The following is a 14,260-nucleotide window of genomic DNA, read 5'->3' on the forward strand; positions in this document are numbered from 1 at the left end:
CACTTCACCATTTGATAAGATCAGAAAAATGAGATGCAGAAGATAAATCCTCCAAGACAGATCTTCAGCTTCATGTAACTTGGCTTCAATGCCAACACAGTCGTGACACTACTAAACTGAACTTGGCTCTGCACCTCCTGTTCACGAAGGTACAAAAGCATTTCCTCAAATGCATCAGCCTTAGCTTTTAATTTCTTACCTTTCCACACATTACAGCCTAAACTTGTTTCAAACATGGAACATTTGTTAAAAGCTTGGCACAAGAGAGAAATGTCCCTGGTGCGCACTTCGAAGTGCCATCTCTGGCAGCTGTTATGCATCCAGGGGCCTAATACCACAAACAAGCATTTTTACCAACAGGGGATCGATCCATCTCCCTTGGACCTTGGATCCCACCACAGATTTTAGAGGTATGAGTGTCTGTGCACCAAAGGAGCCCCAGAGCTGCAAGCCTGTCTGCAACCATCCAAAGTAGCAGAGCTACTGTTTCCCTTCCTAAAAAAACAGACAGGGAAAGAAAGTACAGGAGACAACAGTGGGGTGCTTGCAGAGCTCTATGTTGTGTAGTAAGATAAAGCCGACAAGGAAACGCCATAGAAGGGCCACCTCCCTACTGAACAAGACACAGAGCCAACCGTACAGGAGCAGGGCAAGCACCAGGAGCATCTCTGAGCTTCCAGAAGATGGGACAGGAAAAGTAAAAGGCCTTTGCTCGCCCCTGCCTGTTGTAGGAGGCCTTGAGAAGACATACCAGCCTCCTCTCTCCACAGTGCACGGCTCTGATCTGATCCCCAGCCTTCAGAGCCTCGGGGAGAGCCCGTGACAATTATTTGCGTGCACATCTTCAGGGTCTGAGCCATAGTGCTTGGGGACATGTCTAGGGAGCAGACAGGTATCACAGAGTTACCCCACGCCAGTCTCGAAGGAGTCTGCGATGAGCTCACCACCACCACCCATCCCACACAGGTATCCCATCGCCACACCTCCGCCCCAGGCTCTGACGTACCTTGGGAATCGGGGATGGTGTGGCAGGATCGGCTCATCCGTCTTCGAAAGACTCTCACCCACAGGCCCCTCCCCACAGGAGAAAGTAAGGGATACTCACCGAGGTCAGCCTTCTCCTTCAGGATGTCTTTGAAGTTCAAGCCGCTGTTGAGTGTGGATTGTCTGTATCTTGTCAAGGCCTCTTTCTGCCCATTCTTCCCCACATCCATCGGCTGGACCGGCTCAGCCCGGAAACCACACTTCCACTTGGAGAAATCGGACTGTGCCCATTTTGCCAAATCCTCAAGTTTCACAGTAACTTTTTCTGAAACAGCAATAACTTCATCCTGCAAGAGGCAGTGAAATGAGAACACAACATGTCACTCTGGGCTCCACGAGGACTGACAAACCCGTAACACCGCCCCGCACTGACTCCTGGAAAAGCATATCTTGCTGCTGAGTAATTTTTCTGTGTTACAGAATAGCTAGTACTTAATTTATTCCTTTTGCCATCTAAGTAGAAATATTAGTTGTTTACTGGAAGCAAATATACATGATCTAAAGACAATTTCTAGGACCAGGGCAATGATCCTAAAAGGCATTTGGAATGCAGGTTGCCAAATCACATCCTGTATAACCCAAAGCCCTGAGGGAAAGTTTGTTTTTTAGGTGCAATTAGCTGCAAATGTAAAAATTCATGGCTGGATGACTAATGGTTATAGCTAGTCCTGAAATAAATGGACTAAGTAAATCTCAGATTCTTGGAACTCTGACTCACCAGAAAATTCCTGTGTTTATGGTACATTTTCCCTTGGCTTAAATACAAATATTGAATTTAACTTTTGTCCTTAAAATTAAATAAAACTGTGATGTAATCCCAAAAGAAATACTACATAAATGTTATGTGCTTCCCACCAAAAGAAACTTGCACATTCTCATGTTTCTTAAAACCTTTTTCAAGATCAGAACTGTAATTTTTTTCCCGTCTAAAACATACAGTCTAAGAAAAGCACTTAAACTTAGTTTAGCCTCCAGAACATATACTCAAATAAAACAGCCCTAATTGCTGGATTTTAACCTTCCAGGAAACAATCAACTCCTCTCAGTCATGATGAATAAGCAGAATGTTTTACAGCTGACTCCAGTGAGCAAGGGATCAAGAAAGCCTCAAAAAATAAACAAACAAACATACATATCCAGCAAGATACACTCCAGATTTTTTGGTTAAAACAGCAGAAATAATTTATGTTGTAACAGGAGCTGGCTGCACACTACACCTTGCACACCACGCATTTCTAGCACTGAATAAGGTTACAGGTTCTTGAAATAAATAAACCAGAATCCAATTCTTCTCTCAAATAAACAAAAGTATTTGCAAAGGGGAGAGAAATTCTTTGCGTTATTAAACAAAGAGAAAAGCATGATTGATTCTCTCTGTGTGTTTTTTTTGTCCACTGAACACATTCCTCAGGAAATAAAATACTGCTCAATGGAAAAGAAAAAAAAAAAAAAGCTTTATTGTGACAAGTTGCACACAATACTGAAATATCTCTAGTAAAGAAACCAGATCTGATATTCCACTCTCCCTTATATAATACAAAACTGTTTTATAAGCAGGCACCTTCATTACATTTAGTGCAATAACAAATATTTGGTCAGAAATGAACAGCATGCTTCTATGCTAAGCAAGCTTGTAATAAAATCTTTTCCTTTATCGCTGCACAGCATAAGAGCTTCCACCAAACAACAAACAATAACAGTGATGCTTTAAATCTCTGTTTATGACAAACGTCAATACTTTGTAAACAAGCACTGGGTACTACAAAGCACAATTTCAATGGATGGTTTCACCCAATTTCATTACACCATCCACTTGAAATAAAAAAGCTGTAGTTGCTATGCATTTTATAGCTATTACATGGTGATTATTAAATGTCAGGATGGAAAAAAATAATACATATATATAAATATCAGACTGCCTGCAGACAGTCTCGGCAATTTCTGGATGAAGTCCTCTTTTAGGGTGTTGAATACCATCACCAGCTACTACACAATTTCTAATATTCCACACTAGAGAAATCTATTTAGCAGCAGTTTAAAAAAAAATCCTGACTTGGAGATCAGACATGTTTTTGGTTAAAATATTATTTTCCAAATAGCTCTCATGATCAAATGATTATGATTTCAATTACTAGTTTCTTCATATCCTTTCCAAGAACTGGTATGACTAATTTTGGCTGGCATACAAAGTAAGCTGAGCAGACAATTTATTAACCAAAAGAAAAGTACAATCACTGTTACATCATCAATGAATAAACTTGTTTTCGAGAATACAACCTTCGCACACATGCACATGATGTGTACACAGGAAGAAAAAAAAGGAATTAAAAAAAAAACAAAACAACACCCTACTGTAACAAGGGTGAAGCAATGTTGGTGCACTCACTGGCTCTGCCCGGGGCTGCCATGGAGGGGGAACCAGTTGGTCCCCAAATCCCTGTTCACCCCTTGTACCACCAGGGATCACCCCGGCTGCACCAGGGAAACACAGCCAAGTTCACTTTTACCCGGGAAATGGAAAAATTACCCAATGCATTTCAGGGCCTGCCTTGGGTCTCCCCGTCCGTCCTACAGCGGGACTGAACACACCTGCTCTCTCTCTCTCTCTCTGTGCTCATTTTTGGCCCAATTCAGAGAGAACAAGAGTTGTCCTTCCCAACTCCTCAAACACCACAGAGGTCACGAGTCAGACCGCAGTCCTCCTCCAAGCGCCCGCTGCCAATACGCATCTCACCAGCGAGGAGCCGCATCTCCAGAGACATTCCCACCCTGACACCTCATCATACAAACACTGCCACCCAGCAAGGCATGGTAGGTGGCCACAGCTCCTGCTTTCTGAGGAGCCCAAGCCCCAGGTAGCTCCAGAGGGGCTGTCTTCCCCATATCTTGGCAGTCTGCTAACACAAGAGGTCACCTGTCCCTCTGCCACCCAAACAAGAGGTCACCCAGCTACTTCACCAGCTCTGGAATTTCAATGTGCCTTGCCAAGTTTTCGCACATTCCTAAGCAACCTTTCCAAGCACTCAGACCTAAACTACTGTGGTTTTTATTTTCATTACGTATTTTTTGAGCAGCAGGTGACAAAAGGGTTCCTCTCCTTTTTGGTTAAGCCCTGTGTCACAACAAAAGCTGCTCTGGGAGCTTGCAGGGCTCTGCCAGCCAGAGGAGCCCCCGCAGCCATTCTGTATCAACCACTGTGCACCTACTGCCACAGCCCTTCCAGAGAAACCCCTTCAACAAGATGACAAAGGAATACAGATGTTGAATAAATAAAAACCAGGTACACGGTGACACATGACTAACAAACCTTTAGAAGATTAAAGAAATCTGCTGTATAACCTTCATGTCATTCATAATTATATCTCTGTGTAAACATGAAAAACCACCCACATGGCTTACAGAGCACATATATATATCTACACAAAAATCAACTCATCGTGTATTAGCTATGCTCTGAAGTGATATGTTTATAAGATCTCCATTGCACGGTTAAGTCTTTAATTACCGTTTTTTCCTGCTACAGCAGGATGAGAAAACAACTGGCACAGATTTCAGCCCAGCTCAGGAATCAGATCTATCTCGGATGGACCTTAATGGACACTGACCAATCAACGGTCAGTGGTCCAATGGACCAACGTTCCCAGCCACAATGTTGTATAAGTCTTGAAATAAGCACTGACTACTGAAAGAGGCATTTTTTTTCTGCTTCTCTAAAACGGGTATCTACTCAGCCTGTAATTTTAGCACATCTTACAAGATTCTAAGAGAAGTACAATACTTTCACCTCTCAAGTGGGATGTGGGGAGATGGTTAAGGAAGATGGTGACACAAACCCTTTTCATCCCTCTCTTGTGTTTTTTTAAGAGCATATTGGATTTGCATTTCCAGAGAAGTCATCCAGGGAGAAGGGGACAGCATCTTCTTGAGAGCCATTATGCTTAAATATTATGTCACTGTTGTCTAAGCAACCATCACAGCCTCCCAAAAGCACAGAATGCTATATTGCCTGACTCAGCAGATGGTTGAAATACTTACATTCAGGGAAAGAGGTCAGGTAGTTATAATAGTTTAAAACAGATAATTATTTTTTAGAAGAAATATTAACTCTTACGAGGCCGGGAGTCACAGGGCAGCACAGGGAGGTCGTACATCTTGACTGCACACTCGCATACGGTACGTCACAACTCCTCACTCATTGCCAATAACTAGGAAAGATTTATATTTTAGAGACGTCCAGGCAGCCTTAAAAGAATTACAGCAACTGAGATATCTCAAAATTTTGACATGCTGAGACTGTTTTCACTCCAGTGCTTCCAGAGGTCATTTAAGGAATTCTGGAGGGCACGAGTGAGTCGAACACCTGCTTGGCTGTCTCCTAACATCAAATACGTGGCCTAGAGAAAAACAGGAGACGTACTGTAAAAACTCTTGCTGATAATTACAGGAGACACTGCGTGTCATTTATCTGATCAGTATGATTTGCATTAGAAAACATCTTCAAGCCTTTTTTGTGAAATCTTTAGCACAGTAGATAGCTGGGGATGCATATTTTACAACCCAGTACATTGCTGATGAAAACACATTCATCCACGGGAGTAAAAAATACAGTGTGACTCTTATGGACTGCATTCACCAGGGATAATAGAACTGCATATTTCATTTGGCCATAAAGGCCTGTCTTATTCTAGGGGGTTTTTTTACATCCCATGGATTTTTTAGTTTTTTGCGATTTAGGTGAAACGGACCTTCCCATACTTTGTGTAACAACGCAGTTCTCACCTCAGGAATCTTGTTTCCTGCTCTAGATCCCTTTGAGGAGTGGAAGGTCATGTTGCAGGCATGGAGAAGGGAAGGAGGGGGCTTGTTGCCAGCAAGCACCTCTCCCACAGCAATGCATTTACCTGGGGGTTTGAGGGAAGTACCACAACCCTTACTTGACAGCACAGTAAAACCAAAAAGCCCTGACTGCAAAGCCTTTAGTCCAGAGCTCTTCTCTGCCATAGAGATGCTACCAGGGCTCTGGGACAGCAGGAGAAACCAGGTCATGTCAATTCAGCCCTAGCCCACTCACCACAAGTCACTCAGGAACCTGAACTCAAGTCTCCAGTCATCCCCTACAAGCAGCACTTCCTTCAGGGACCATAGCCAGCCCTAAAAGGTCATTTGTACAGGACTGCTTTGCTCTCAGAGACTTTCTCTAGCATAAGAAGGTCCTGTCTCCCTGCTGCCTGCTGTGTATTGGGAATACACATGGGGGGCTTTAAGACTGCAGGATCACAAACTAGCAGAAAAACTGTGGCTGTGTTGTAAAAAAGGTCTGGCTCTGGGACGTTCCCTGTTCAGCCTCCCTGCAAGGAACACTGCCATACAGTCCCCTATTACATGGCAAGCCCAGATGATCCCAGCAGTCAGGTGCACTTCACAGATCCTTTGGGACACCTCTGTCTGCCCTGGGCTAGGGGATGCGCGAGGAGATGGCAACCAAATGAGGCACTCAAAGCAGGGTTGGGGGGAAAGCAAGCTGCCCCTGCCTGTGCCAAGCACTGGAGACTCTTATGAGGCTTCCCTGTGGTTCAGTGATCCCACCTGCAGAACAGGATCACTGAACCAGGTTCCAGTCTGGCAGAGCTGTGCCCCAGTCCCCACATCTGCAGCACCCCAAGAAAGGTTTTGCTGGAAGCAAGGATCCCAAAGGATCTGTGGAGTGCACCTGACTGCTGGGGTGGCTGTGTGCAGAGACCTACAGAGATCACCACTCTCCACCTATGGGGAAAGCTTTGAGAACGGAAACAGGCACAGATCAGGAATTTACCTGGCACACGAGAGAATTTTAAAGAGGCCAAGGCAGAACCTTTCATCTGTTAATCCTCTGCTAATTACTTTAAAGGGCTATAATGATCTTGTTAAATTCAGGTGACAGGTATTTCCCCAGCCTAAGCACAGCTGCACAGAGCTGTCTGAAACTCACACTGATGTGTTCATCCCTTCTGCCAGGGTCCAAAACCAAGAGAAGAGACCAAGATAAAGGACATGAGTGAACCATGTGAAATCCTATGGTTTTCACTTTCTCTTGTACTAGCAAGCAGCTTTTTCCATGCGATTCCGTAATTCCAAAGTGAGACATGCAAAATGACCTCGGGCAGAGCAGCACTATGTCTTTATAGGATGCTCTGTGGGACACTGGTACATCTGGGCCAGAAGTGGGGTGGAGATGGAGTGCACAGAGGGATGGCTGTGAGCAGCCAGACATGACATTTCTACTGTGAGCCTCCTCCTTTTTGTCTGGGGTGGGTTTTTTTCTCCCTCCTCCCACTCCCAAGCAGAGGTTCAAATTGAATTTATATCTGTCATTGCAGATAGAAGTCCTGACCAAAGAGAAAATAGGCTTCAGTCAAAATGTTTCCCCATCAGATAGCTCACAGATCTTGAGGAGCTGTTTTAGTTTAGGCAAGTTGACAAGCAATTCATTCCTAATTTTGCCTACTACAGTTACAGTACGAAAAGCTTTCCTCGTAGATTACATAATTATATTTTTCTTAACAAGGAGTACATGGCATTAGCAGGTTTAAATTATGCAAGCTTATTCTTTTGTCTTTTGTTATATTGTGTTCTATTGTGCTGGTAAAACAATATGTGCTTTAATTAGCAAATATCTGTAAATAATTTACTTGCTTTTCATACAGCAGAACAATGGAGCCAATTTTCACATACATCCACTGAGCATGTCTAGGGGGTTTCTTGCCAGAACCTTCCATTGTTCAGTATCTGTATCAATCTGCCCATCATTAGCAGCAAACGTTCAACAACCCAGCAAGACATTAAAGTTTTGGCCCCCGGGAGTAGCCCCAAGCCCCCCAAACCCGAGGCTACGCTCTGCAAAGAAAGATTAAAATACCCAGAAAATGAAAACAAACTCTTTTATTATCTATAACCCTGGCACCTTCGCACAGAAACATGGACGCCTGCCAAGCATTAAGGTCATTGGATTAATGCCATAAAATGCCGATGTTCATCTGACCTTCTGACTGCATTTTAGCTACAAATAAAAAGCTCAACTTGATACGACACCATGAATCACGCGAGCGCCTTGGCTCTGCAGGGTTAACGCTGGGTGTGAACCCACACTGCATATGCACACACACACACACACACACAAAGAAAAACGCACTTAAATCAAGAGTGGATGACTGTTCAGAGACTTAAGGCATTGTTATTTTGAATGCGAATGAAAGGGCCAGAACAAGCATTGCAAGAATATTTCAATTATGTATTTCCCAGAACTACATCTCTGAGCAACTAATGCAAATATTGCTCCCATAGCAGTAGAACTTCTTCCCGAATAAAAGCATGTGAGAGCTTGAATCAGAACATACTTTCTATATCATTCGCATATTGTTTGAATATTATTAAAAATGCAAAATCTATGTATGCGTTACTCTCCTGAGCAATACAGTAATTATGATTAAGGGACAAGCAGCACAAAAAGAGCCAATTTATCTTACTTGCGCTTAGGAATACTATTGTGTAACTAAGCAACTAAAGACAAAATATAGTCTAATTAATTCACTCCTATGCTTATTTAAAAGACACAATTAGAACATTTTTATTTTCCAGCCTGCACAGTATCTCAACATGCTTGAGGGTGTACCATGTGAGGCCCATTATTCTCCAAAGACAAGAGTTTAATGTTTAGTGCCACTGATCAGACCGGGAAAAGCAACTCTGGAGAGCAGTGGGTGTATTTTACAGTCTGAATGCACTGGGAAGGGGAGGGAATAGGAAAAAAAAAATTTTTTTTAAAAAAGGAAATCTACCTTAAATGACCAGATATGCCAGATTGCTGGCTAATGGCTAGCAACATGTGGCTTCTCTGAGTAATATCATTGCCCTCTCCTTCCTTTGCCAGCATATGCTACTGGTGGCAAGAGAGATAAAAATATACAGAGTGGATATGCAATTACCAAAACCACGATATTTTATGACAAATGCCATTCCTCTAACACTGCTATTACAGTGCGCCTGATTTACAAAGCTGAATTAATTTGAGCAAGTGTACATTGGAGATTGATGCTATTAGCATGATTTTTAAAGCACCCTTTAATAATCATAATCTGCATGTTTGAAACGTGTTGCCATTACCAGTGTTGACAGATACGAGCATAAGGCACACACCGTGGAGACTAAAACAGGGCCGTTCTCATTTCAAATAAGAGCGTACAGATTCCTACGTCTTTTAAAAAAATAAAAATAGACCTATTACTGCGCAAAGGGAGTAGCACATTTTTGAAGGGGGGGGTGGCAATAAAGCACTGCAGGTGTAAGACACCACGCTCAGGTCAGCCTATGCTACATTTCTGCACTGGGGCAGGACCTCTGCACGTGGAGAACCACTCCAAAACAAATCAGGCTTTCGAGGGATGCTGTGAACATCTGTCCCGAAATGAAGGGAGAGAAAACCCACTGCCTCCCTTAACTTTCTTGAAGAATCTCTCCTGAAATTATAAAGTGACGTACATTTATGGAGTAACTTCTTTTTTTTCCTTTCCCCCAATTAGTCTGAAAATGCAAAATACTGCTAGGGAAATAATTACAGGAAACTAGCTTTCTCCTCTCCTCTGTATGAGCAACGCTTACTCATGTAAATTACTTGCATGAGTAAGGATTATTTGCAAGGCGAAAAGCATTGCATCAGATCCCCAGTTCGGGAGAAGAGATGAAATCAACATGAGTTCGTAGTAAACTTCGCTGCTGATGAATGAACCAAAGGCAGATCCCCACTGACAGTCCAGCCTCAGTGGAAGCACCATTCACCACAATGCAGGGCAATGCAGGGAATGTCAGACCACGCAAAGTGAATTAGTTGGTTGTTTGGGTTTCTTTAGGAATTGTATGCATCACATCAAATACCATCTCTGGATTTAATGAGTACCAGTTTTGAGATATATTTTTAAGCCTAGTCTAATTAATGCCAACACCTTTAAAAACATGAAAACACATGGCACTAACAAGCATTCTGCTCTAGAACTGCTTCTGCAAAGGTCAGTCATTCCACAGCCCCACGCTACCCCTTGGAGCACAGAGGAATAAATGAGCTGGAGGAGGGTTTGGTCAAGACCCTGTGGGCTGGAGGACTTGGGGGCTGAGCCCACCTTGTGCTCCCTGACTGCCACAGGACCAGGGCACTGAGCAAGGAGACCAGACAGGGGTTTTCTCGGCCGGCATGTACTTCTCCCAGTCAGGTGCCAAAAGAGCTGGGGGGCTGCTTTCCACACTCACCCTGCACAACTGTTTCAAGTGCAACAGTGTGCTCTTAGGGCCAACTCCCTCAGGATCTTCACATCCCCCCAAGCATCCTCCTTCGAACCCTTCCTTCGAACCCTGCGAGACACCTTCCATCACACAGGTTTTCCCAGACTATGCTGGAGGTGACACAGGGAACTGTGCCGGACCAGGAGTGGACGAGAAAATAGGGGCAAGGCGGTGATTTCCTCCAGAAAAAGACACTTTTCTCCAGTTTGGCAATGGCTCTCCAGGAACAGAGGAGAGCCACTTCTTCCTCACCTCTTTGACCAGAGTGCTGAAGTGTTTGGGCTGGATGGCAAGGTGGGAGGCAGCACACTTGGGCCCCTGTGTCTTAAAAGCAGCAATGAAGTTTTCACCGAAGTAGCACAAACCTCTTCTACCTCACCTAACAGTGTTCCCAAAGGCACTGTTGCTCTTACAAAGATGTCTCCGCTGCTCCTGCGCAGCAAGACCCCTGGCCCAAGCATGATGCCAGAGCTGCTGCCAGGCTCTCCATGCATGTCTCTTTGGGATGTGATGAGCATCAGGGCCAGGAGCACTTCTATTGCTGCATGTGACCAGCCCCATCCCACGTTCACCATCCACTGAGACTCCCTGGGAAGCAACCTCTGGCCAGCTCCTGGGGGTGAACAGGAGTTTCTCCACGGAGGTGATGGGGATGCTGAGCCTCAGGTGTAGGGAGAGGTACCGCAGCAGAGGCACATCTGGGCTTGAACCTTCCCTGGGTCTGGGCCCCAGTGCATGGAAACATCCGGTTTTAGCAGCAGTTGGGGTTATATTTAAATCTGGATGATGAATTCAGCTAGCTATAAAAAGACTTATATTTACGCTTATTGCTGATTAGCTCAAACATTTGGCAATCAGATAAAATACGCCATCAGAAATTTCTGACTAACAGAAGCATTACATACCTCCTCGCTTCTCCTCCCTCCTCACAGCCACTAGCTGAATACTGTCATAGTGTCAGTGCTGCTATTACAGAGAGCAGGCAGCCAGCTGCTTCTATTAATCATGCCTCTAGCGCAGGTAGCTGCCAGTGACTGTGCCTAAACCTCCTGTGGGCTCCATCGCAAGCCCACGATTCAACCTCTCCTTCCCCTCGCCGACAAATCCACGGACAGCGAGCGCCCCGAGTGCCCCTCTCACCCTTTGCCTCGGACACTGCGGATTTGCAATGCACGTATAAGCACCGTCTCACTTCGTTCCTTGAATGCAAGATAAGGTGTTTTACCCCATCAGCAGTCCCACACCACGAATAAAGTCTACCCTGATGGCTACAAGCCGCCTCTGACCCACCAACTGCATCTCCTCCCGCAGAAGGAGCTCAGCCTGGAGTTAGGAAGCCTTGCGACCCCAGAGCGGCCCTGACGCCCCTTTGGGGACAGATGCGGGTGTCATTTACCTAAGGGATCGGGACCTTGGGGTGGTCAGGGGGAACAGCCACCCTGTGCCCTGATGAGGCTGGTCACCCCCCAGCCAGGACCCTGCACAGCCCCAGCCAGCACCCAGCCTTTTGTCTCCTGTCCACCCGCACATCCCCAAGCGCAGCTCGGATCGTTCCAAACTATTAAAAATCGATCATAAAAAATCATTCTGATGTCTATAAACAAGTTAATGGAGTAAGTGAAAACAAAGTACATTTCTTAATGGGAGTGTTATGTTGCCCTCTCTAGGCCCTGGCTCTCAGTGCCGGTTTCTGTAGGCTCCCTGCCAGAGAAGTATCACTCAGAGCTGTTGCTGTTGCTGCTGCTGCTGCTACTCTGCTAATGAATGACTAACTTAGGCCAGAGGGGAAATGACATCACCAGGGTGTAAAACACAACTGCATTAGGAAACTTTTTACCTGCTTTGCATTTGTCATAATTATTCTACACAATACGGCCGGCATTTGCATAATTTCAAGGCGTGCCATTATCTTAATTGAAAATTGTTTTCATATGGTTGAATAATGCAGAATGACATCAGTTAAAGCCCCAATGAAATGCACAAGTATAATCACACGGCTAATTACTAGCGGTGTTTGCATGTAAAAATAAATAAAATTGTGCGTATTATTAGGAGGGTACATGCAGCTGAGAACTCTCGTACCAGAGCAGTGTTTTACTCGTAATGGTAGGATTAATTTTCTCTGATGTTCCTACCACAGTAACATGAGCTGATCATTAAGGCGTATTAAAATGATTTGTGTCCCTTTCCCCACCCCCCCCTTCCAAATATCTTTCATTTTACACACACACGAGACACACAGAGGCACAGTTTTAAATAGTCACCACGGGCAATTTCAGAGCATCCATTGCTCACTGTCATCTCCCTGATTCTTAGGAAAAGGCTCCCTTATCTCAGCGGCACGCACAGAAAATTAAAGTGAAGAGGTGGCAGCGAGCGAAGGTGGCTCTGAAACGCGTTTCAGCCGCGTACGCATGTGTGCGGGGACAGGGCTACGCCGGCACCTACAGCCACGCGTGCCTCCGAAAACAGCTCCTGCGGACAGCCCCCCTTCGAACCCACACTCCCCCGGCATCCACAACACAAGTTACCCCAAAACATCTCATCCCCCTCCCGCCTGATCTCCAGCCCCTCTCGGGGACCCTCTCCATCCTCCGCCCCAGACCGGGGACCGCCGAAGCAATGAATTAGCGAAGCAGATAACGGGAGGGTTCGGGGCTGGGGCGGGGCGGTGCGGGGCTGCGCGGCCCCATCCCGGGCTGCGCGGCCGCGGGCGGAGGTGCCGGCGCGCAGCGCGTTTGCGCCGGGAGCGCGGCGGCTCCGAAATACGCCCAGGCATATCTGCAAGTTATTTGAATGTATTATTCCCGTACCTGTCATTTATCACTTTATTCAACACGTCCCTGCCAGCTCGAGAGCGTTTGATCTCCCTCTGCCTCCATTTCGTAATTTCCGCCCTCTTAAACATATCGAATACTTAAAAAAGCCCCGAACAATATCGAAATCACCCCGACGTGTTTTTCTCCCCGCTTTTCCGCGTCTTTTGGGTTTTTCGGATTTTTTTTTTTTTTTTTTTTTTTTTTTGTTAACGATGCGGGAGAAGGACAAGGCGAGCCCCGCACACCCTCCACTGCCCGCCGGGCCGGGGGCGCCCCGCACCGCGACACCCTCCCGCCTTCCCTCCGCCCGCACAAGTTCCCGGGCAGCGCGCACCGGTGCGCCCCGACGGCGCGGCCCCTCCGCGCTGCCCCGCCACGCACGGCGGGGAGGGGGGCGCGGGTGGGGGGAGCAAACGGGAGGGAAGGGGGGAGCCGAGCCCGGACATGCAGGTGGGGACGGGCGCGGGGGGGTGAAAGGGGAGGGGGCCGGCGCCGCGTTTACCACCTCGCCATGGTCACTGGTCCTGCCCTGGGGGGTGTCCTCGGGGAGAAAATAAAGTTTGGCGCTGGAGAGAAGTTGCCGGCTGGTGCGCTCCTCCCAGAGCAGCTGCAGCTCCGCGATGCAGGCGGGCTCCTCCGCGCGGCACCGCACGAAGAAGAAGTCGCCGAGGGAGAGGACCCGCGCCCGGCCGCCGCCGCGGCGCTGGAAGCGGAACGCCCTGTAGAAGACGTAGGGGCCGTGCGAGCCGCACGGGGCGCCGACCCACTGCGGGGAACAACAACACGGCAGCGGCATCAGCGCCGGCTCCGCGCCGCGCCGCGCCGCGCCGCGCAGGGGCAGGAGGAGGAGGAGGAGGAGGGCGGCGGGAGGGGAGCGCGGGAGGGAGGGAGGGGGCTCCGCGGCGGCGGGGGGCGCGGGGCGGGGCGGGGGCGCGGGGCGGCGCGGTACCTGCAGTGCGCTGCGCTCCATCGCGGCTCCGGCGCGATTGAACTCAACATTCTCCCAAACTTGTTGGCGTGAATGGAGCCCGGCAGGTCCTGGCAGGGCGAAGCCGGCCCCCCCCCCCCCCCCCCCCCCCCCCCCCCCC

The 14,260-nt window shown here is 47.1% G+C and overlaps 1 protein-coding gene across 3 annotated transcripts in view; it reads right to left on the reverse strand.

The window, feature by feature from the left end:
- ARID5B (AT-rich interaction domain 5B) overlaps positions 1–14,201 on the reverse strand; it is a 121,377-nt gene extending 107,176 nt beyond the window's left edge. For 2 of the 3 annotated variants that reach the window (XM_017826152.1, XM_017826151.1), the window contains exons 1-3: positions 14,122–14,201; positions 13,678–13,938; positions 1,106–1,331 (exon numbers count right to left, since the gene is read on the reverse strand). In XM_017826152.1, coding sequence (XP_017681641.1) covers positions 1,106–1,331; positions 13,678–13,938; positions 14,122–14,142 — 508 coding nt within the window. In that variant the 5' untranslated portion in view covers positions 14,143–14,201. Of the gene's footprint in view, positions 1–1,105; positions 1,332–13,677; positions 13,969–14,121 lie in introns of those variants that run through there. The other variant, XM_017826150.1, reaches the window with a different exon arrangement.
- Between the last annotated feature and the right edge of the window lie 59 nt (positions 14,202–14,260).

Source organism: Lepidothrix coronata, unplaced genomic scaffold (assembly GCF_001604755.1).
Source record: "Lepidothrix coronata isolate B3197 unplaced genomic scaffold, Lepidothrix_coronata-1.0 Scaffold124, whole genome shotgun sequence".
Lineage (NCBI taxonomy): Eukaryota > Metazoa > Chordata > Aves > Passeriformes > Pipridae > Lepidothrix > Lepidothrix coronata.